Source organism: Plectropomus leopardus, chromosome 11 (assembly GCF_026936395.1).
Source record: "Plectropomus leopardus strain MGB_pleo_1.0 chromosome 11, ASM2693639v1, whole genome shotgun sequence".
Lineage (NCBI taxonomy): Eukaryota > Metazoa > Chordata > Actinopteri > Perciformes > Serranidae > Plectropomus > Plectropomus leopardus.
In genome coordinates, this window is record NC_142186.1 from 11,942,843 (window position 1) to 11,968,473 (window position 25,631).

General features: G+C 39.7%; 1 protein-coding gene across 1 annotated transcript in view; it reads left to right on the forward strand.

Annotated features, from left to right (window-relative positions):
* The window catches only part of LOC121945585 (exostosin-1a-like), a 50,663-nt gene that overhangs the window by 16,811 nt on the left and 8,221 nt on the right, over positions 1–25,631 (forward strand). Inside the window, exons 2-6 of the mRNA XM_042489831.2 lie at positions 15,774–15,867; positions 19,500–19,607; positions 20,180–20,299; positions 23,203–23,335; positions 24,778–24,896. Of these exons, the coding sequence (XP_042345765.1) occupies positions 15,774–15,867; positions 19,500–19,607; positions 20,180–20,299; positions 23,203–23,335; positions 24,778–24,896 (574 nt within the window). The remainder of the gene's footprint in view (positions 1–15,773; positions 15,868–19,499; positions 19,608–20,179; positions 20,300–23,202; positions 23,336–24,777; positions 24,897–25,631) is intronic.

The window sequence follows — 25,631 nt, forward strand, 5'->3', positions numbered from 1 at the left end:
AATGTGACAAGGTATGGCGGTGCTTTAAGTGACTAACAGTAATTACAGCCCTCAACCCGTCTTGTCCTCCAGCTGCCTTCCCTTTGACCTCAAGTGCTTTTTAAAGCTGACGGCATCACCTATTTTACATTGTGTGAGACAACAGACACATTAAATCTTTTGCATATTTTTATGAAGAAAATAATTGAATGTCTGCCAAGCTTTGCTCAATAGAAGTTATCTATAATTTTGTACTATCTGCTTACAAGGGATAAGTAAGTACTCCGTTATGGGTTTTTTTATTTTAAGCCTGATATGGGTTGATTGAAATTTGCCATATGTATTTTAAATAAGAAAATATTTACAGAAAGACTCAGAATTAAGCTATAGATCTTTTTTTTTTTAATCAAAAGTAAGACAACTATTATGGAATATGGCCATTGATGAGGGATGGGCTCTTTAATTAACTTTCATATTCGAGTACTTGCATTAAATTATCATTAAGTACTCAAGTACTCACAAAAATAAAAAATAAAAATAATGTCAAAATAGGAATATAAATTGGCCAACAACACAAAACAAGTGCAATTTGAAATTTATTCATTAAACAACAAGGCTGTGATTAGCCTGGTGAACCATAAATTGAATGTTTACATGAGAAAAATCTGCAAAGTTTCCATTGCTGCTGTTGACGTTACATAGTTTAAATACAGCACTGAATAACCACCTGCGAGTCAATCTCCTCCGGGTCAGTTTAACGTGTGCCCGGTTAGCACCAGCTAACACAGTAGCAGAAGCTAACATCCAACACTGAGCTGTGAAACAGTCGCAACAAACTCACACCGACCCTGAAATGGCTTGAGTCCATCCTTGAACTCATTAATAACTGTTAGGTAATGTTAGCCCCATGTGCTAAAAGTTAACCCTGTCACTGTGTGTGCGCAGGCGACTCTCACCAGATGCAGTCATGTTGGCATGTTGGAGGGGCAGCGGCAGGTACTCTATACGTTGAACAAATACTGACATCCAAACTAGTACTCGAGTACTCATGCCCATGTATACACATTTATCAGGATAATACTTGAGCTTGTAAAAAGTACATTATCCGTACCAATTACTCGTTTCATCCAAGTATTTGGCTCAACTCTACCCCTTACTCTAAGTTACTTTACCTTTCTGTTATCAGTGTATGAAAAGTTTTTAAGACTAAAGAAATATGTGGTTTAGACTGAAGAAAGAAAAAACAAAGTTAACTCATACATGTAGAGCTGAAATGTGCATCATGGTTCTGCTTCGCTGAAATAGAAACCTGTTGAATGCGTCTCTGGATGCCGATGTCGCAGTGCTAGGAGGAAAAAAAAAATATTGTTTCACTCAGCAGCAGTCAACACGCAGCAAATGAGGCATTTCGTCTTTATCTTTCATTTGAAGAGCATTGCCAATACTTTAACCAAGTGCCACAAATTTCTGCCGTGTATCCTCTGGGATGAACTGCAGTATTTTTCCCTTCCCCATCATCATTAGTACTGCCGCCACCCTGTAATCTCTCTTTCCGTCACTGAGGCAATGGGGCTTCTCTCTCCTCTGTGGTCTCATAATTGTGAGGTAATCATCTTTTGCCTCTTGAGAGCTAAAAGACTGTGTTTACACTTCGTTTTTGGCGGCTCGACTTGGTGAGGCGCTAATTTACTCTCTCAGCAGCAGAATAAGGCTGCTCCTCTCATTACTTCACACTGACTTTGCACTTACAGCCATTCTTCTCTCACTGCATTTTACGCTGGTTGTCATCAGTGGGTTGGATAAACTACATTTTCCATCTTTTACACGTGGTGTTTTTAAAGGGCTGGTTTACCTAAATTACCACAAAATATCTAAATTCTAAATTACCGCCATTAGTATCAGTCCATTGATTGTCATTACGTTTTGAGACATTTGTCTCAGAGATTTCTACCCCTCCCCAATACAATAAATGTAAACTGAATTTTATTTGTCAAAAAAAGAAACATTTAGAATATTTCCCAGCAATATCCAGAAATAATGTTTCATTTGCCTGGGATAACCTACTGAACACCAGTGCACTCAGCATTCGTTTCCAATCAAACTACTTTTACTTTCTTGGTAAATGGTGTTCATGACAGCTTCAGTGGGCTCTCAACATCAGCAGATCTTCTTTTTAAAAGCTTGAAATTCACATTTTGACTTGCTTTGCAGGGTTGTGTGACATTTGATGGGAGCAGTCAAGATAATCCAAGCTGGCTTTGCAGTGCTATCACCTCCACTGACCTCAGCTGATCCCCTTGGGTTATTCGGATTTTGTATTATCCGTCATGGTGTCCTTGGTCATAACTGTTACATGGACACACACTCATGGTGATACTCGCCCTTATGGTCCAAATAAGATGTAAACGGTCAGCACATGCAAACAACTTGAACTTGCCCCCGTCACCCACTACTCACTCTCTCCTTCCCTCCCTCTCCCGTAAAACACTTGCACAAGGTGGCTTGTCCTAAAAAAAAAACCCTCATGCTTTTACAGATGAAACACATGCTCACAGTAACATACATGGTCCTCCAGTCTGGCTGAAGTGTTACCCCTACAATATTGTCCCAAATCGCACCCACGCACACAAATGAACACAAAACGCTTCAAAACAGACTCTCAGTCCAGGCAGATGCTAGCCTCAGCAGTCAGGCTTTATCTAAATCCCTCTCTCTGCATGATGGATTGGATCAGATCAGACACAGCCCGCAAGTCCATTTGATGGTGCATTGATAGCAAATTCAGCTGATAGCATCCTATACTCTGAACTAAGAGAGACATTACAAACCCCCCGTCTCCCTGTCACGGCTATTGTCACGGTTGCTTTGCCATTAGAGGGAGGAGGCTGTCTGTGAGCTGACAGGGTTCTTCACCCTGCTGAGGGAAAATATTGGTGTTTGGAAAAGCTGTCCACATGCTGACACATTCACAGAAATTACACAGGTATTCAGATACTTGCAGAGTGCTCAGTACCATTTTTTTTCATCCATTGTTTGTTCCTCGTTTTGCTGATTACATTGCCATCTGTATTCTGTTCTCTTCTTTGTTTTCCATCCTCTTTGCCTCTGTTAGTGTCCTGTATCCCTACATCCCACCCTCTTTTCCCCTTTTCCCCCCTCAGCTCTCATCCATTCATCACTCCTTTCCTGTTTCCCTCCATTTCACCCTCTACCTCTGTGTCATTCAATCCCTCTCTCCTCTCCATCACTATCTGCCTCTTCACATCCTTCTATCTCTTCCTCCATCCGCCCCTGCTTGGCCCAGGATCACAGACATTCCTGACCTGGACTTATCTCTTGTGCAGAGCAGCCACTGCGACAGCAGCACCCGCAAGGCTCTATCTCCAATAGAAGACACTTGCTGGCTGTTTCACAGCATTCCTTCAAGCTCGAGCACCGGTCAGATTAATCTGCTCAACTTCCACCTTTGTTCCAAATGAGCCTCTCTTACTGGGACTTGTGTAATCTGTATATAAATTTATGCATTAATTCATTCATTAAGTCATTTACAAGAGCTTTGTGGTTGGTGGTTGATAGCTGTACCAAAAGAGTAAATTCCTTTACACACCAGGGGCGTGACAAATAACACAAGTCTGCCTTTGTTGTGACATTGTGCTGTCACATCTGTTCCACACAAGATTGGTTGATGCAATTATTTAATGTATGAAAGCTCAAAAAAATCAACTTCATCCTTTATTCATCGTAGAATTCATTCATGCATTCGGAGTGAACATTCTTACAAAATCAACAGTTTAAAAAAAAAAATATCGATGTGCAAATTACTTGCATGGGAAAAAAAACACCCCGTGTGCCAGATGCATAACAATGTGTATGTACAAAACCATGTGGACGCCTTTTTTCGACATATAAACTGGTATTAAAAAAGTAAGAATGTGCATTGATAATGTGCGCACCTCAAGCATTCTTTAGACTCGGCGTCCACACATTTTTAGCTGAGATAGCTGCGGGTGATGTGATTAGTACTAGGGCTGCTCCTTAAAAGTCAGAGACTTGAATTATCAATCGGAGGCCCCCAGTTAAGTGAGAATGCGCTGTTTTACAGCTTATAGTGTGTGATGTAAAATGTCAGTCAAAATTGCATTTATAAATTTAATCAGACGTACGCATGGCTTTATTAATCTGGCGAAAAGAATGTGCAAGTTCTGCATATCGCTGCCTTCTTGCTTATAGTATATAAGCAAGTTGCTAGTTGTGAATATACACACTTCTATGCATTTTGCCCCTGGTGTATAAATGCCTTTAGACCCAAAAAGTTAGTTGATCTGCTTGGATCCAGAAGGAAAAACAAAATTTAAGCTAAGTTAAATAAATAGAATAGACAATTAGGGCATACTACAAAAACACCGAGGACTACATCATGATACTCAGGCCTAATGTCGTTTTTGTTAATGCAGGATACTTTCAAAGTAAATGTATAAACCTTCACAGTGATTCTCAGCTATTCCCAAAAGAGGGAAAGTCCCTCTGTTAGCTGCAGTCAAATAATTGATCCGCACTGTCTAATCTGACATCTTTATGTTGCCCTGCTTTACAAGTCAGTCTTGACATTCCAGCTTTAATGGCTGTTCCATTAACAACAGTCATTTCATTATCTCCAACGCTCCCTTGTTCTGGCTTTTTGGTGTCCAGAGAGCACTTCAAAGCATCCTCCTCATCAAACTCATCAAGCTGATGGATTGCTGATTAGAGATGTGGGCAGCTTTCTCCAAATTCCTAAAGGATTCAGTGAAATTCAGCAGCCCCTTTTATGACACTTCTTGTGTTTTGGTCTGTGTGCTGTGCTTACTGGAACTAACTCAAGGGCATAGACGTTTTGAGGAGGAGTATTTGTAGAGATGAAAGGTTTTTGCTTTTTGGTTCTCCTGGTGAAAGAGGATTTAAGATGGATGAAGAAAGAGAAGGGTAACCAGAAAAAGAAACGTGATAGAAGATTCAAAGCATAGTAATTAGATGAATTAACCTGGGGTCATGCAGAACTGTGGTAGAGCTGGAAACCCCCCTCTGTGTGTCTGTAAATGTTTTATAAAGCTGTCTTTGAACTCATTAACCAGAGGAAAAGGAGTGAGCCAAAGGTGCCTTGAGGAAATAAGTAAAGGCTTTGTTTTTCAAAAAGTCATATTTGTATTAACAACATCTTTGCTTCATTGACTCGGGGTGCAGCAGGTTGTACTCCTTCAACCTCAATTAGCAGCAATATTAGTTCTTACACTGTTGGAATGTGTCATCTTTTCTCATGTGGTGTATTGCATGTCAAATGCACAGTACTGAAAAAAAATGCAGTGGTCAAGTTGTAATTAGTCTACTAATTGCCACTTATTGAAAAAATTAATGCTCAGAGAAATTAGTCAATCAGTTCAATTTTCTCATTAGTCATAAGTTATCAATAGAGTGCCCCAGGTATGGTGTTTTTCATCAGGTAAATCCAGGAGCTAACGTCACCCTGCCTCCCTGCGAAAAAGCCTTTGGGATTTTCCCAATGGATTTTGGATCATTGCAGAAAATAAGGTCTGTGGTAAACAAACTTTTATGACTAACATATTTTGTTTGGCAAGATAATCTTCACAAATGAACACCACTTTAAGGATTTTTGCAGCCTAAATGAATTCGCCAGAAGTCAAAAAACAAACGACACTATGATTGCTTGCCACCGCTATGGGGCTGTATAGCTGTTTAGCCTGCTTTGATGTTGGGGTGGGAGCATATCGAATATACTCAGAGTATCACGGCTTGTTCTGCGTGCGATATATAGAATGACTATATCACGAAAATCGGGTAGAAATTGTCATGTCGTTTTTATGAGCCACCGGAGTTTCGGTTCACTTTCTCTCTCCTATTAATATATGAACATGAGCTGTTAGTTTGTTTCCAGCTTACAGTGAATTATTCATCAAGTTAAATACCGCTGCAGTAATAGTCTAACTTAATGAGTGGTAGTGGTGGTAGTGTGAGCAGGTGAGGAATGTGTTCGTATTTGCAACGCTCCAAACGTGACCGTTCTAGTCACATTTTACAACCATGAAGCACCAGTGCAACTTGAAAATATTAGTAATATATGAACTGGAGAGCTGTTAGTTTGTTTTCCGCACACAGTTAATGAGTCCTCACGTTTAAAGTTCCTGCAGTATCTGTTTAAGTTTCTGCTAATGCTAACATCCAACTCGACAGGAAGCTTCACGTCCACAGCAAAAGCATGGAACTTCAACCTGAGGCAAGCAGGATCTTTAAAGCACCATGGGTCCCACTTTGATTTATTTCATTCTAACAGGACTTTTTAAAATTTCATTATGAAATTACTTAATTTAACTACCTTATAGCCATATTTTATTAAATGTTACGATAACAATAGTGTATTAAATGTTTTTATATGACAGTAGCTACTTTATTTAACTTCACTGTAACTGCAGGCCATTCAGTAACTTTGTTTTTAGTCGTTAACATAAGTTTAAGGACATTTAAAAAATATTGTGATATTTATTTATGTCACGTATCATGTCATGTATCATGATATAGCCTTAAAATATTGCTGATATTTACTTTGACACTAGGGAACCGGAGGTGGTGAAATACTGATGGACTTCTGTGTTTTAGGACTCATTCCTCTGGTTCTCTATAATTATGATGTAATCTGCTGCTGTAGTCCAAGCATCGCTATAAAGGAAGGACATTTCCCAAAGATGACCACAGAAGTAAAGTAATGTTTACTGGATATTCCAACCCAGAAAGCATTTTCATCAGTGAACAACTTACTGCATCTGCATTGCATTTGGAAACAACTGATGAAGTTAAATCATAAAGCAGAATGAATAATTATGCACATTCACCCTTCAGGTGTCATGACGAAGCTTGGCTTGTGTAATAATGTGCAGGTTTTTTTTCTTTCAATTAAATTTTTATTTTCCCTGTAGCTCTGCTGCCATCCCCCTTTTCTTTTGTCCCAGTGTTATGTCCCCATTCCTGCTTGAGGCAACATTAGCCTGCTCATCGCTTTAAAAAGTTGCTCATCTATCATGGCTGCAGGTAAAACAGTCAAGATTAACTATGCCATTAAGTACAAGATAGTGCTGGCTGTCAATCTCTAATGTGCTCATCCTGAGGCCAGTGGAGTATTTTAGGCTCCATATCTTCAGGCAAGTTAATGTCACACTTTTCATAGTTATTCTGGACACCACATTGTGTGTACTCATCTCTTAAAGGTCTTAGGTAACTGCAATGCATTGTTGAAATGGGTATCACAGTGTAATTTATGCACGCACACACATGCACGCAAGCACTAGGCTTAATGCAGTAGTCAGCATTACAGTGTTATACATTTTTCAGGCCAGACCGATAACGTTAGTTGTCACCTCATCCTCTGTTGTTTTGCCATTTTTTAATAGAAACCTAGGTTCATCAAACAAACAAACAAACAAACAACAAAAACTCCAATCTGTAAAATACAAAGTACATTATTAATACTAAGTTGGACAGCAGATGCTACGAGCGATGTAGCAGTTAACCTTTACCCGGTTGCCAAGAATATTTCTGTATGGGTACACATGCCAGTCGATAGGTTTGTTATGGTACTGCACCCTGCTTGGGACTGGTAGGAACTAGCTAGCTAGCTTTTTTTCTTACAAAAATTAACTGGTTAGTTACTGTTTAATAAGCGTTGGCCTAAAATTACCCCAAACTGACATCACATTGCGCTACAATAATAAAGTGAAAGTGTCCACACATCACTAACAGCAGAGGCTGAGCACTTTGGAAAAAAGTGTAAAAGGTTTTACTGCAGGGAACGGTCAAAGACAAGCTGCGACCTTGTGCGCAGGGCAACAATTCTGGACCATAATAGATCCATGTTACGGACCCATGCTGCCGGGATTACTGTGACTCGAATGATGAGGAGACCAGAGCATTGATGGTCATCGTTGGGTGGAGAGCACATCCTGCAATAGAAGAGGGACAAAAGGCGAATGAAGCCAAGCCCCAGTGGAAGCCCAAAAGAAAAAAAAACTTTACCAAGTGTATTAAAGAGAAGAGCAGGTGTTATCCCAGCCACAGCAACTGCTCCTGTTCAGTTTTGTCAAAGAAATGAAGTGATCTAACGTTAAAGGTCAAAGTCATCAATCTACAGATATTGAGCGTCATCGACCTATATCTTTTCTTGTTAAATATCCGGTGTAATCTGTAACACCGATGTTGTCACCGATGTGGAGGAGAGGAGTTTATTAACCAATGGTATCTTTCCTCCCAGTAACCTTCCTCTCACACACATATGCACACACACACGCGCACACACACACAGACACAGATTTAACATTCTCTGGGGGTAACAATCCTCAGGAATCACTCTCCAAAGAGGTCTTATTCACTCTTTCTATACCAGAGGCCAGTCTGCTTTCTTATATTCATCCTGATGGCTAATTAACCCCGTGGAACATGACTATAAGGGTGCTCATTAACCCCACATTACAAGGAGCCCTTTGATCACCTTGGGGGATCAAAACATTCATGTAATGATCGCTCTCATGCCTGAAAGCACAGTGTCGTTTTGCATCTGCGGGTCAAATTCAAGTCTTCCAGAAGAAGAAAGTTTTTGTTTTATGTGATGTTAGTATTTTAGTGTGTGTGTAAGTAAAGCAGGCTTGCTTCCCCTCCTTAGGCCTGTCAGTATGTGTTATACATGTCTACCTCTTGGTGTGCAGTCTTGTCAGGGGGAAGAAAGCAGCCTCGTCTAAGAGGGTCTGGCAGTGTCTTGAACTATTGAAGTCTCTCTGATGTGTGTCGAGATCAAAACGAGGCTTTCTGTGTGTGTCTGCATTGTGTGTGACATTCTTGCCATGGGTGGCTCTGGCTGTGTGAGGTTTGGATACAGCATGCGGTTGTCAACTGCAGTTTTTCGTCTTTCTCTTTCTCGTACGATGACACTCACTTTCACTCGGTGCCTTTCAGGCTGAAATTCCTCTGGCTTGAATTCATAGTCCTGGAAACAGTCAACTGCCCATCAACTTGGCTCAACTGTGACAGAGAAGAGGAAGCAGAAAATGAGATATGAAGGCGGCAAGGGATGGGCGAAGGGTGAGAGCGCGAGATAGTACTAGAGCTGCAGTCATTTTCCCCTCTGAAGTTCATCTTTGGGAATTTCCAGTTGTTGAGGATTCTCCCTGTGACCACGATGAGTGATGGCTACACAATGAACTTGAGGTGCTATAATTTAAAGAATTCAGGTTACACATTTTCTCTTAATGGAAGTTATTATTCGGATTATACAAATGTCCATTTCAAAGCACAATATTTAGCTCAACTAAACTTCCTAGGCCCCTCAGAGGGCGTCTTGTCCATCATGGTACAGATAAAGGCACATGCTATAAATTAGGCCACAGCTGAGCTGTCCGAGAGGTTAATCTTTGACAATGATTGACAGCTTGGGGTCCGTTTACTTATACTTTTCCCATTAATTAATTCAGCTTATTGTTTTAATGCATTTTTGAACAATTACAAGAACTACTAATCATATATATCAAAATGATGTGTTAATCTATCTGTTCAAACATCTTTGAGTATCCTCATCCTGGTGAAAGTATGTTTGGATCATGATTGAGTGAAGTGGCATTGCTATTCCTTTATCTCATTATTGTTATATTGTCCTTTAGAAACTTAATTATTTTGGTTTATCTGTAATATTGATAAAAAGAGAGAAAAAATGCCATTTTCTGATAATATATATAAATTCCATTTATTTTTTAGGTTGGCATCAAGACAAGATGTTCTAGAGCCTTGCTTCCACCAAACAGTCTGGCTCTGTTCAGTTCGCTTCATTACACATTTCCATTCAAAAGTTGTGGATGGTGCAAATAGAACTGTACCATTCTGTCTGATTTTTTTCTTTTCTTTTTTGGAAAATGATGATAGATGAAAGGATAAGGATAGAAATCGAGTTGTTTTACATAAATGAATGGAACAGTACATCTGTGAGCAAGCAGCAAAAATACTGCCATCTTTTATCCTATAGCACCTAACTGGGTCTGTATCATTTTGAAAATACTATGACACACCAAATAGATCTAGTTTTTCCTTCAGATTCATAAAAATAAAATAAATGGTTTGTGTGACATGGTGGGAAGTGGATAAACAAACAAACAAAGAATAAAAAATAAAGTTATTAAAGAAGGTGGCTCTACATTCCCTGGTGGACATGATGTCCCAGCACAGGAGACAGTATGGGTGAACTTGTCACAGAGCCGTTGAAGTAACGCCTCCTCTGATTGCAGCCCTTTCTATGAGTTGTTATGTTGTAAATGTGTGTGGTCTACACAGATTATGGGAGACAAACACTTTGGCTGTTCTTCTGAGTCTCCTCAGGCACTTGACAGAGTGAGCCGTGCATTTCTTTTTCACACCATCCATTCTTGTTGCTAGGAGACTGGTTGATCTTTTTTTTGACCCAGCTTACTTCCTGTTATCCTTTTCTCTTTCTCTGAATCATACAGCGTTCCTTTGCTGCAATATTAATAAACAACATTTAATTCTGTCCATGAATGGATATGTTTCCATTAAGATGGCATAACAGTAGATGTCCCGTAACATTAAAACAAAACTGACATGTTCTTTTCTCTTTTTCCCAATGAGAGACCTAGAAACTGAGACATGTACCACAATTGACTGTTTCATTATTGATCTGACTTCTGGCATTGACGCAATGATGCGTGCATATTATGCATTTAATGCTCCTACAGTGTTTGCATTTAAATGAAAATTTGGTCACTGTCTACTTCCCCCATGTCAGATGAAACTATGTTGCAACTTATAGCAAACAGCAAGTCCCAGCAATTAAGCCCTCATGCTTTCATGATGGTATTGATGTTAACAAAGTCATCATGTCACAGTGCCAAGAAGTTACTTGGATGTGAGTAACATTAATTCTGTGAGTAAGTGTGTTGCGCTCTAATGGACTTCGCTTAAGACTTAAGGTGTACAATATTTGTCTACTTTAGACCCTCAACTTGGTCTGGGTGAATGTAAAGATTCATATGTAGTTTCTTTTGCTAGCTTATAGAGATATATTTAGGACTAGTTTGTGTGTGTTTCTAGTCAACAGAGTATATGAGAATGGCTTTCTTATAGCACCAGAAATTAAGCTCTTAAATCGCGTTACCCCTCTAAACACGCAACACTTTGAAGTTGATGTTTACTTGTTTCTGCAACTCTTTCTCTCTCACTCAAACATACAGTGCTCACATGCAGTGCTCATATAAAAGAACTGTCTTCTCTAAAAGATGGTAGTTTCTAACCAAGAGCAACTGCATGGTCAGGAAGTGTCAACAGTGTGGTCACTGTGACTGAACAGTTGGTTGAGGTTAAATCCTCAGTGAATGTGTCCACCACATGCATTCTCCAGGCTGCAGCTTTATGCACAGCTCTGCGCTAGGATTCGCTGTCTTGCAGTTTGGTTTGACCATTTACATAATTTCAAATTATTACTTGAAGGATGATCAAGATTATAGATAGTCAATAAAGATTTTGATATGCTTTGGGAATTCCGGAGCTATCAATTTCGTTTTCAACACAATCACCAGAAATGTTGGCATCATACGTTTCTGCAAACCAAGGATATGTTACTTTTTTATGTTTCATATGTAGTGGATATGTTGAAATTTAGTGTTTCTTTACTGTTTCATTTTCAGTTTTATGTTGTGACAACACTGCGGTTACTGGTGATTGGGTTTAGGCACAAAAGCCACTTTGTTAGTGTTAGGAAAGGATCATGTTTTGGCTTAAAACAGCCAATTTTGTCACAATAAACATGGCTAGAAAAGTCCCGATACATTGTAAAAATAACCCCCTTTTGTTTTTTGCTGGTCAGAAACATTGGTCTGCTGCTGTTCTGCCACTGCTTGGCAGCCATCTCACCTAGATGTCACATCATCCACCATCCCGCCCTGCTCCAGATGAGAAACTCAGCTCTTAAACATGTAATCTGAACTTTGTCACTTTAGATACGTTCATATGATATGTGTAAAATGTTGAAAGGTAGCATATCTGTGATGTGCAGAAATGTACCATGCCAATGTTTTATTCTGATGACTTGGCCGTCACATTAGTATAATACCAACTTTAGAAGCAGAGTGGAGGTTTATGGCATAACTTCACCAACCTCCAAGGTGCATGGAGAATTAAGAGAGTCTTAGAGAGGTCAAAAAGGTCTTTATTTGACAGAGGCATTTCAGCTTGTGGCCTTCATCAGGGTCTAGATGAAGGCCACAAGCCGAATCACCTTGGTCAAATAAAGTTGTTTCTCAAGTTACAATTGCTGCTGGAGCTCTTCAACCTCTGTAATACCAAATTTCTCTTACATCATGCATTGAAACAATATTTGTGCTAATCTGCTTAAGACACCCTATTTTTTTTCAGTGGATTGATGATGACCCTACAGTGGAGTATGTTTGTGCTGTGCCATTTTTAAAGCCTGTTGTTGAGTATAGTAGTCTTTTAGTTTTAAGAATAGCCCCTATAGTAATTGTAAGCTTTATTACACTATTTATTCCAATGTTTTGCTCTATAGAAAGGTGGCAAAAAGACTAATTTAAGATCAATTGTGTGATTATTCAACGATGACCAATCGGCAAACTGTGAGACTGCTCTGCTCAGCAGCAGCCCCCTGCATGTTGGAAAATATGGAACTAGACAGGATTTACTTCACATCATTTAGTCAGTTGCTGACATTGCTGTGAGATGCAGGGTATGACTAACTCCTCTCTGACAAATAAGCTGATTTTTTTCCCCAATGCAACCAATCTGTTGAACACCTACAGTACATGCATGTACACACAGATCTGGGGGAAAAATGGTTAAATGCACAAGACAGGCTTTGGTTTATGAGGAAGATATTTTTGAACACTCATCCTTAGTATTGCCACTGACGTGCGGTAGCACACTGGGAGACTGCTCCTCCCCACAGGCAGCCATCTGGAAGAGCAGAGAAGAATGGAGGTATGCAGGGAGAGCAACATCTGGTCTTTTCTGAGTTTGCACTGACAGGAAATAGGATGGATGGGAGATTTACACCCAGCCAGGCCCAGATTTGGACCTATACTTTTGTTTTTATAGGGCTGAAAACGGTCAGTTATCTCTTGCCTCTGGCTGGATTATTTGTTTGTCATACTTAATGATAGCCTGACATGTCTATGATGGAATCAGACTGCTGAATCAGATTGTTTCATAATGGATGCACATATCAGAGCAGGACCTTGCCTTTAGTATTCTTTACTTAGCCCACTAATGTTTGCTTCGTGGATAATGGATTTCTGTGTACATTACTGTGTATTACTATAGATGGCATCAAGCTAAACTGTATCTTTTATGCTTTTTGTGCTGTTAATCTTCTTTAAACTCACAGCAGGGGCTGTTAATTGTAGAATGTGGTATGTGTAGTCTTAAGTAGGATTATCCAGATAGATACTGCATAATCACCAATGTTAATTTAACGTTGCAGCTCATATTTTACATTGCAATCATTTGTGCCCCCCATTTGATTGTATTTAAGGAAAACAAGAGTAAAAGACTTTGTTAGGTCATTGGTGCTGCGTTCTGTCATAATCTTTTCAGGCCAAGCAGGGAATAAGAGCATAAGGAAAGATAGCGTATGCTTGTACATCAGGAGGTACTTCAGATGTGAGACACCAGAAACTGGTTTGTCAGGAGTCACAGAGGTCAGCCCAGTTCTTATAATCTTGGTTTGCCCTCAGAAATATTAGTCAATAAGTGTCCACTGAGCTGGAAGCCAGACCAGACTGTTATTAATGAGAAGCAGTGTTTTCTTATTAAAACAATGTTTTCTGATAGGTTAAAACTAGAACCAACTAAGATTTTGTTTTTGTACATACATTGCATACACCTCTAACCCAACAAAATCCCAGTGCACTTTGCCAAGTGAATTTGTCCGGGCTTGTATTCAGTACTTTTCCCTGGTTAGGCTTAGTTCTGCCAGCGCTGGGCCATCACAACACTTTGATGTTAACAAGTATAGTTTGAAAGTGTCAGCTTTATTTCACACAGTGCAATCATGCATAACTGCTATTTATGTAAAAGCTATTGAGAACTTGATCGGCAGCCAGTTTGGCTCCCTGTAGTCTCTGCTGACTGAAAGGAGGTATAGATTGAACCACTTGTTAGCAGACAAATTCAAAAATCCTTTGCTTGACATTTGGTAAGTGCTTGTGATCAAAACCTAAACCCAGCAGGTTTCTATGTGGAACATAGAAGTACGTGGTAAAGACAGCTCTATAGTTCAAACATGCTTGTCAGCTACAGTTGAATGTATTGTAATTCTAATGATTTAATTGGCTGCCTTGTGTATCTGCTGTATTACCTGAAATGTAAGGGTTAAAGTAAACCTATCTTATTTATCTACCTAGCTATAAATGACTTGATCATTGAAATAAACAGACAAGTACATATTGGCCAGATATATTTTTGGATACATTTTGCTTAAAGATGTACTATGTACTATTGTCGATTACTGTTTGTACACATGCCAACCAGCAAACGTGAAAGTACAAGCCAACCCTTGATTTACTCACGTTTTGCGTTTCATGTCGCGATATTTGCATTTTCCAGCACTGTGTCTCTTGGATGTATGCTGGTTATGGTCTGGCACCTGGTCGCTACTTTGATAAAGCTCCAATGTCACCAATGCGCTGTGGGGGTACATGCACATAAACATCTCGAACACAAAAAATGAGAAAATACGTGCAGAAGGCATAGTCTCTGCTGAAAACTACACCTCCACACACTTCTAGTGATGACTGAGAGAGATTACTTCTGTATTAGTTTATACGTTGTTTTTCAGGAAAATCGTGCATGGTATGTATTTAACATAGAATGGCTATCAGAATGATGGCATAGCATGTGTCATCCTTTATATTGTCTAGGGAACTAGAGCTATATTACTGTGCACTGCCTCTCTAAAACTAAGCAGTACACTTAAGGACACAGAAGTACAGCCTAAGGCACAGTAAATCTATGTACAATGAATGAAAGAGAAGGAAAATAGCCCTAAGCACGCATGCTATGTCCACACAAATTATCACTCACCTTTACATCTGTATTTGCATTCTTGTGCAAGTGTGGTCACAGATTGTTTTAAATACAAGCACAAATCTGCCTGTTTTACAAGTAATACATTGAGAAATAAAAAAGTGCGCACTTTTGGTCCAACCTAATGAGACCCAGTCCAATGCATGACAACCAAGCAACACAGAAATGCACACTGTTCCGCACACTCTCCCATGCTCGCATACAGTATTGACACTGAAGGAATTCCAAGCAGCTCCTTAATCCAAGCAAGTGCTGACTGAGGCTTAGATTGGAAGGAGGGAGAGATGTTGAGATGTGCAGGTGAGAGGGCAAGGGGTTTAAAGATGGGTGGGGAGAAGGGCAGAGAAAGGATCAAAGTTGGGACTTTTCCTGAAAGTACTTGTGCTTTCCAGGTATTTCAAAAGAGGCGCCTTTTCTGTTCTCTCCTGTGCTGCTGCACGGAGACTGTGTAGAAACTGGTATTTGCTATGTTCCTAAAAATCAGGATTTCATCATGAGATGTCATAGTAGTGATAGACTTTAGGGGTTAAAAAATAAACTAATGCACGACAATGTTCTGCTGTGTGACTGCTTACATTTTTTGCGATTTAAGTATATTATAAATATGAGTACAGATTCTTAGTTCCTAATGTTCTCTCCACTTTGCTGGTTTTCTACAGGTATGACTACAGAGAGATGCTGTACAACTCTACGTTCTGCCTGGTACCTCGAGGACGGCGGCTGGGCTCTTTTCGCTTCTTAGAGGCTTTGCAGGTCAGTGACACAAATACAGGTATTATTCATTATTTCAAGGCTAAGCTGTAAATGAATCAGAATCAGTTCGCTGCATTTTGATATGAGCTTACAAAGCAAAATTCACAAAGAAAAAACTATCTTTGGAATACAGTAGGTGCAACACTGCAGGGACTTTACTGGAAATAGAATTAATGCTGTTTGGTGCATTTTCTGTGCCACTGCAGCAATAGTAGGTTGTGTCTGTACTGAATCACAAATATTTAGAGGGAATTACTGCAAGATATGGACCCAGATCAAAGGCTTACCCGCATAGAGAACCCCAGTAATGTGTCATAAAACCCGCAAATTAGCATGTCAGCTCTTTCAATACCCTTGTCTCAGAGTAAATGTTTTTTTTGAATGGGTGTTTGGTTAGATGCCTTAAAAATAAGGTGTGTTGTTGACACAAGGTTAGGAGACTTCCATATTTTGTTCTACGACATAAAATATGTCAGTGGATAACCTACTCACGAACTTTGAAGCTTTAATGGCTTTACAGCCTCGTAGTGGGGGCGACACACCTGCAGCATCGTTCTTCATAGGTTAGAATTAGCTTTTACTTCTGGTGATGCATTTAGGCTTCAAAAATCCTGAAAGTGGTGTTCATTTGTGAAAACTATCTTGCTAAACAAAACGTGTATAAATCATAAACATTAGTTTGCCACAGGACTTATTTTCTGCAATAATCCAAAATCCAATGGAAAAATCCAATAGGCTCTTTGATGAGGGAACCAGGGCAATGTTAGCTTCTGAGCCGACGGAAAAAAGTCATCCCTGGGGCACTCTATAGACCCTTGTGCTTAAAAGTACTTCAGTTTTTAAGTGTCTGTCATTACGGTACATTTTGGCATCTTGGGTTTGGCAGCTGAACATAATGACTGAACACAAGTTGAACTGGTTCAAGAAGTCTTGCAGTGTGTCAGTCGTGGGGCTGTGGTGACCAAACAATAAAGCCATTAATCAGAGGTTGAGAATGGAAAAAGTGATGCGCTGACTAACTCTTAGTAGCTCCCTCACCCACTGCCAGTCACTTTGTTAATGTGCAGCCAGTGCTGATACAGCTGCCAATGACTCAGTGTCTTCACTGCTGCCCTTGCCATATACTCTCTCTCTCTCTCCATGTTTTCTACTTTTTAATTCTCTTTCTGCTTTTTCCATTTCTTTGAGTTTCCTCACCCACCTCCTCGAGTCATCCTCTCTTCTCCTCCAACATTACACTTACTCTTTTAATTCTGGCATAGTCTTCAACAAGTGTCCTTAATTCCCAATGGCACTGAGCCCGTCTCGCTTATTGCTTCATTCACACAATCTGCCTACTCACTTAAGGTGGACAGAGATATTGAAGCTTCTTTAGTGACAGCGCCATAGGCTCAAACCATAGTTACAGTTAAAGAATGGATTTATTTGAATGAACAGTTGCACTTCCACCAGGCAGTTTTGTTAAAAAAAACAAAAAACTTTTCCTGTTTTTCTTAACTTTGAGAACAGTGCTTGTTGAATCACCATTGACTGTGATGGCAGTGTGAGGCAAGCCCAACTTCAGGGGTACAAGAAGCTTTCAAATTTATTGATCCTTCTAAACAAAATTTCTGTCATCAGTCCGTTATAGCTACATTTAGTAACTTAAAAAAAAAACCTTTTCATATTTGCTGAAACTGCTTTAATCTTAACACACTTGTGGTACAGATATAGTGAGAACATGTCCAAATGTACAATATACCTGTATGTTAGTAAATACATATAGTATGGGGGAATGATTCAAAGTTGACTCTTTTTAAAATTAGATTTTAGATATTTTGCCGTTTATCTTCCACCAGTGACTGTGTAATGAGTGCAACCATGGAAAAAAGTTAATATTTTGTCATCAGAAAACCAAAAGCAGCCAGAGTCATAGTGTTACTTTCCTCTGTGTGAGTGTCAAGTACTGTAAGCACTGATCCTGGGAAAAGCGGAAGAGAAATAGTCAGAAAGGAGAGAGATTTTTGAAGTAGAATAAGAATGATGACTTTTGAGTTTACAATAGACGATGGGCAGTGACTCTTTATTGACTGGAATGGGGAGATAATTGCACCACTGGGGAGCTAGGAGGAGTGAGGCGAGCTCAGATAGTGGACTGATGACCAGGCTGACACAGGAAGAGAAAGCAGTGCAGCTGTCTTTGAGGTAACATGCGGGGGAGTGGGGCTGGACCCCGGCTTGGAGGTATTAGTGTGTCTTTACACTCACAGCCTAATGCCAGGAGCACAGCAGATAAGATAAGATAAACCTTATTAATCCCACACCAGAGAAATTTACTATTTGAGTTGAGAGGGGCAGGCAGACACTTGAGAATTTGGATGCTGTCTTAGTTACATTGGCTCAAGTAAGTATTCTGACAGGTCAGATGAGAAGCAGTGCAATAGTCAAGAGTGGAGCTGTTCACATGATTGCACTAGAACTGGGTTGTTGGGGAGGGTTTGACTGATTTAGCAGATGATTTGGCAGATGATGTAAAGCACAAGCAGGATTGGACTGTGCAGTGCACTTGCAATGAAAAGCAGAAAGCCAGAGTCACATTGAGATTCTCTGTCACACGTGTGTTTGCAAAATGTAGAGAGTTCAAAGCAGTGAGTTGTATTAATGAATGTTTGTTCTGTGTGTGTGTAATGTGATGAGCTGGGAGAGGATTGAGCTACAGGGGTCTCTGTTTGATTGGTCCGTGAGAGCTGATAGGTAGAGAAAGCATGGCAGCGTTTCAGCAGATTGCTGCCTTTGCTAATGACACCGAGGAGATTAGACGAGCACTGCAGCACTCTGATGCAGGAGCGTTTGTGCCTAGACGAGCGTGTGCATGTGTAGTGACTGAGGCCAGTCAGTGAACGGTACCCCATTTAACAGATTATCGGGCTGGTCACTGCAAGCAGCAAGATGCATGTACTACTCAACTCCTAGACACACACAAACAGGTAAATTGATTGACAAGACATTTACAATAATACATACACACCTCAGTGCAATGTCACTAATCTCTCAGACACAGGGGTTCATTGTTAAAGTATGTTTTGAAGTGTATCTTTCTTTCCGCTGAACATAATGATCCTTTTTATGAAGCCACACTGCCTAGTCACTTTGAGAGTTAGTCATCAAGGTACTGCAGCGATTTTGTAGATGATGGAAATGTGTTTGAAGAAATGTTAAATTGCCCGATTCGATTGCTTGGGAAATGGACCTTGTACAGTGATGACATTGGTTTGCAGAGCATAATCCATTCAGTAATATTTTTCGTCTTTCTCTTCTCTCCGGTCTCTCTGTATATTATTGCCCACAGAAATACCCACAAGGGTTTGTTTTGTTCCCCTTGAATATAAATATTTTATGACTAATGTCACACAGGATGTGACAGTGGCAAACAGACAAAGCTCTCATCCATCTTCTCTGCACCACTGATTTAATACATGTATTTATTAATGCATTATTTCTTCTTGTTTTTACAGTCCTTTACAATACCTGTCATGAGCATCACAGGTCCTGCAGAGCAGATTTTCTTAGTCAGTTAATCTCATTAATCAACAGTGTTGTGTGTGTGTGTGTGTGTGTGTGTGTGTGTGTGATGTTGTGTATTACACTTACAGGCAGCTTGTGTGCCAGTGATGCTAAGTAATGGGTGGGAGCTGCCCTTCTCAGAGATCATCGACTGGAATACGGCAGCTGTGATTGGAGATGAAAGGCTGCTATTACAGGTAGGTACAGCTGCAACATTAGAAACTTAAAGGTCAAAACTTAAGTTGATTTACATAAAAGTTTAGTCAACACTGCTAAAAAACAAACAAAAAAGGATCTGTACACTGCTGTTGCGCTCACATCTATTTTTCTTGAGGATGTCAGTGTTTGTGACCACAGAACATTATTATCAGGCCTCCTCTCAAAATTAAATTTGTAACACAACAGCAGTCTGCAGGTGTTTGCAGGTGCCTCTTACTCCAGTTTGCATTTTTGTCACCCAGCATGTGCAAAGTTATAGTGAATGTGTGTGATTCTTGAAATCATTGCTACATAGTCTTGTAAGGACATATTTTACTTAGTTTAGTCCTGATTGTTTAATTTAGGCCTCCGTCTCCCTAAAGCTACAGTGAGCTGTATAACAGATTTACTGTAATGACAGCTGCGATGGTTATTGAGGCTGATTTCACACTTGTTTTCCTGACAGTGCATTTTGTGGGTGAAATGACAATACTCTGTGTAATTCTACAAGACTACGGGTTTTTGTTTTGTTTGTGGCAAATATGCTAACGTGTCTTTCTTCCTTTCACAGATCCCCTCAACAGTGCGCTCCATCCATCAGGACAAGATCCTGTCCCTTAGACACCAGACACAGTTCCTATGGGAGGCTTATTTCAACTCTGTGGAGAAGATAGTATTGACCACACTAGAGGTACACACACATATTCAAACATGTGATACAATTACACACACACACACTGACATTTCTGATTACATTATTATATTTTAGTATGAGTTGATATACATGCACTTCTCAGTAGTAACACCTGTTTTGTTTTGCATCCTGCAATTCGGAAATTTTGGAGGTTACTTTTGTCATTCTTATTCTTCAGCTGGGCTAAAACAACTATTCATGCTTCCACACAAATGCACACAAGCACAAAAATACAAATGCATAAATCATGATTTTTTCATACACTTTTTTAGTCCTTCAGTTACATTGATTCCAGTTATCGACTTTGTTCTGACATCCTACAAGTGCTGACTGTGCAGTTGCAGTCCTAATACCTACAATAAAACTACTCCAGACCAGATTGAAAACACAGAGGGATGATGTTATTGTTAAACACTGCTGTCATGTTTTTGAAGTAGTTTCTTGCTGTGGCTCGGTCATCAATCATGTCAGTAGTTTGTTCCTGTCAGACTCCATTTATCTGTATTCTTCCTGGTGAGTACCAGGCTATCAAACTGCTCTAAGGCTAGAATTACAAACCAGCAAAGATGAGAGAAGGGAGGAATGAAAAAGGATCTCCAGACGGAGAAACACAGAGATTGTGTAAGGCTGGATTTTTCACTGCATTCAGTCATGCTTTTGTGCATCCACCAAATTCACCAGTAGTTGGGCAGCATAGCTAAGCTATCATTCATTTTGTGATAAAAGAACCCAATTTGGTACAAATATAGCTTAATGTATTTAGTAGAAATCTGAATATCGGGCCACTGCAGATTAGTGTTCCATTTTCCAAAATGGCTGCCTGCTGTTACCGGTATATAGCACTTTAGCCACCTCCAAGCTGATGTGTCCATGTTTTCAACACCACAAATATTAATCACATACAAATTAAAGAGAAAATGTGTTTTGTTTCTATATAAGGCAATGATAAATGAAAGAAAATGCAACAAAATGATGAAATCGCCTCAGCATGTTTTAGTAATAACTGGATTCAGCTGCAGCAGTGGAGAGTACAGCTGCATAATAAAATAGGCCCTGTAACAGTGCTCAGTAAATGTACTGCCACTGAATGTCGACATCAAAAAAATGTCAGCATTCTATATAATTATCTGTATGTTACTAACATACTTTAAATGACAATAATAATAATAATAATAATAATAATAATAATAATAATGATAATGATATACATCCACAACTCAGACTCACTCTTCTCATTTAAAATAAACTCAAAGCCCACCTTTTCTCTACAATACCTGTCTCCCACTGCCGCCCCAAATCTGAACTTTCAAATCCCCTGTCTATTTATTACTATTATTATTATTATTATTATTATTATTATTATTATTATTATTATTAAGTGCTCAGGTGACATTTTAAAGAATGACTGAAAGAAAAGATGGAAAGCCAACCAGTTCTCAAAATAGAAATGCTTGAAATTGAATGGGGGTGTCTGTAAACATGCTTAATAAAGTACATACATGAATAACACATAAATAACTGGGCCATTACATATAAAAATCATCTGTGCCACATTTGCTCTGGTATCCACAATCTGACAAAATAATAGAACAGTCTTTACTGATTCACGGCACAATGTAATGAAAATACAATATAGTGAAAAGACCATTTACTCTGTAAATGTCCACAGAATTGTTAGTGCCCCAAAAATGTTTTAAAAAAGTTATAGTTCAGTATATGAACAAACGCCATACTATAGCATGTTATGGTATAGTATTTAGAAGAATATTATAGTGTGGAATGCCAAAAGAACAGTCCAAAAAGTCAACATTTTAAATGTTGGAAAAAGTCATACTAAAAATGCTGTACTATAGCATATGGAAAAAATGGTCGAAAAATGCGTTATAATTTTGATTGTAGCTTATTTTAATAGTGTTTAAGGAATTTTTAAATCTTAATTTTAACAAAGTAGAAAAGTGCTTCTGATTTTTAGTTGTGTTGCACATAGACCTCATTGCTGCCTGCAGTTTACACCATTAGTTGCTGTTTCAGATAGTGTTACAGAGGCCTGGTCCCAAGAGGTAGGAAGTCAGGGCAGTGAAAGGCAAGGCTGCGATTTCTGTGTCAGCAGGTTAAAGTTACACCCTGAAGAAGCTGATCTTCGATCTGTTTACACTCTCAGTATCTTAACCCTGTTCTGAAACATACCATAGTAAAAAGCCTGTAAGAGGTCAGTGTTTTGGCTTCAGAGTTAATACATAATTGAGCTGCATTTACCAAGGGAATCTAAATACTTTACTGTAAACAAGGTAAAGTTAGACCTCAAGAATCTGTTTATTACCACAGTATCCTACAGGGTTTACTTTGCTCTGTAGCTACCCCGTAGCTCTTTAGAATGCTTAATATTTTATTAAGGTATCCACTCACTTTGTTACACTCTTCTTAGAGCTCTGGTGGATTGGGAATTACAGAACAGCTGCTGCCAACCCACTTTATTTTGGAAAAAACTAACCGAATTGATGTTACTGTTTGATTATGTTCTTTAATTTATATTTTGTTATGAGAAGACGTGACAGCATAATGAGAACCACTCTCTTGTAGTCTGCAGGTTTTTCGAGGTATTTGAAGTGACTTTGTTGTTGCAGTTGTAAGTTTGAGAAGCGCCAGAGGAGCTGTGTCAGCCCTCAGTTTCCAAACAGCATACAAGACTGACTTAATTATTGCTTAATTTGAAGTGAATAGACATGGAAGATCTTGGCTCAGAATTAATTTCCTGCTGACATCTTTTTACTGTTCACACTTTTTCTATGAGTCACACGGGAACAAGTACTGTTGTGAACATTTGATTGATGTTAACCAATTGCAATCAATTGACCACTTTACAGATAACATGAATCTCCTCTGTTCCCCTGTTTATACAGATTATCCAGGACCGGGTACTGCAGCACACTTCAAGGAGTAACCTCATGTGGAACAGTCTGCCTGGAGGCCTTTTCACCCTGGCTCAGTACTCTACATACCTGGGAGACTTCCCCTTCTACTATGCTAAGCTGGGTCCGTTAAATATTCATGCACATGCTATATGCTTAGCTCTGCTTAACTGATACTCCCTAAGGTTTGGAGGGCTGATGTTCATTTATGACACATCACAAGAACAGCTGGTGCGTGGCAGCTGTTGAATGCTGGTAAACTAACATGCGAATCAGTGACATTGCCATAAGTTATGCAGTATGTCTTTATCAATTCATGATTTGTCACAGAGAAGCTCACCAATTAGACCTGCCATGTTGTATCTGTGCTTGGTTAATTGGCCAGATATGCGGCTTGTTGTTGACACTGGGATTTGGTTAACTGGCACCTTTTCCTTCACAAGCCTAATTAGACCTGTTCAGTTAAAGTGTTTGCCAAGTAAACACAGCTTGGCGTAAACAAGCACAAACTAAGAGATGCTCAAAGCTGTCAACGAGTTATTACTTAAAGATGAAATTCTACTGTGTGCACCTCAGTTGAGAAATGGTGATAGTGAAGAGCTATGTCAGTATCTCCAGAAAACTATGCTGTTACTACTTACATATGAAACATAGACCCACCGATCAGCCACGACATTAAACCCACTAACAGGTGAATAACAATGATTATCTTACTGTAATGCATTTCTGCCGGGAAACCTTGGGTCTTGGCATTCGTGGGGTTGTCACCAGATGCACCCACCCAAACACTGTTCAAGACCCAATACGCACTCATGGCAACAGCTCTCCCTAATGGGAGTGGCCCCTCTCACCATAGAAACTGCTCAGGAGTTGCCTGAGGAATGTGACAAAGAGCTCAAGGCGTTGATCTTACCTCTATATTCCCCAGATCCCAATCTGATCGAACATCCATGGGATATGCTGGTACCTTAAAGGTCCAAGGAGGCCATGGATCAGACTTGATTCTGACTTGCCAAGGCATAGACACAGGACCTCTGGGGGTCTGCTGTGGTGTCTGGCGCCAGGGCGTTGGCTGCGGTTTCCTTTGAGTCCTGTGTGTAGTGAGGTGGGGTACCGGCACGTCTCACAGGTGCTCCATCAGATGAGGATCTGGGGAATTTGGAGGCCATGTTGAAACCTTTAGCTCATTGTCACATTCCTCTGGCCATTCCTGAGCAGTTTTTATCGTGTGACATGGTGCAAATTCCGGATGGGGGGGCCACTGACACTGGGGAGTGCCACTGCAATGAAGGGGTGTACTTGGTCTTTAACAATGTTTTGGTGGATGGTGCGTGTCAAGTGGCATCCATAAAAAGGCCAGGACCCAAGTGTTAATCACTTCACCTGTCAGTGGATTTAATGTTGTGATTAATTGTGTATAATTGTAGGGTTGAGGTTAGTGGAGTTCATGTTCAATTGATTTGGCTATTCAGAAGACTGATTCAGAAGATAATTTTTGTGAAATTTTACTGGGCTGATTTGATTTGTTTCTTTTCTTACCTTATGATGTCTCCTGGCTGTTTTCAGGTAATAAACCATACAACAAGTTTACAGCGATCGTTCATGTAGTGAGCCCGCTGGTCTCCCAGTCCCAGCCAGTCATGAAGCTGCTTGTGGCTGTGGCCAAATCCCAGTACTGTGCTCAGGTAACTGGAAACCTTCCACACTGCACCACATTACTGACCTCACTCACTTTTGATCAGATTGACCCAGTCCGCAGTAGTCACTACTCGATACTAATATGAGTAAATACTCTGTGGAACTATGTTGGAGCTAATTTATCCTGCTAAGAAATTTTTCCAAATAGATGAACAGATGTTTGAACACAGTGTTTTAAGATGTTAAACAGAAAGCAAAGGGGGTGAAGTTGCTTTGCAAGAAAAAAAGGTCTGTTTGTCTCAGTGTCTGTCATTTCTCAGAATTGTCACATCACTGGTGTTGGCTTAAAACTGCTTTTGGATGTTAGTATTTTATTCATGCGGGAGGCTGTCCAAATAATTTCCAAACCTTCCTGCCACAATAGATCCACCCTGACACTCCTCTCTCTGCAGATATTATTACAGTATACTTATGCACACTGTGGGAAATACAGGAAACCGTTACCTGCAGAACTATTAAATGCACAGCTTTTCAGCTGTCAAACAAAATAATTGTAAATAATAACTGAATCCATACATTAAAGGTTATTTATGATACAAATGGTGACAGTGTTGGGTTGATGGTTGTTTGCCTTGTACCTAGTAGGCCTCCGTTATGTGGTAGAGCAGTAGTTTCCATGTGTACAGTAAATCCTGTTGTCTCTCAATTGATATTACTGTACATATGTCGCTCATTATTCTGGCATTTCTCAAGTACACCAAGAATGTTCAGTTTTTCTGAAT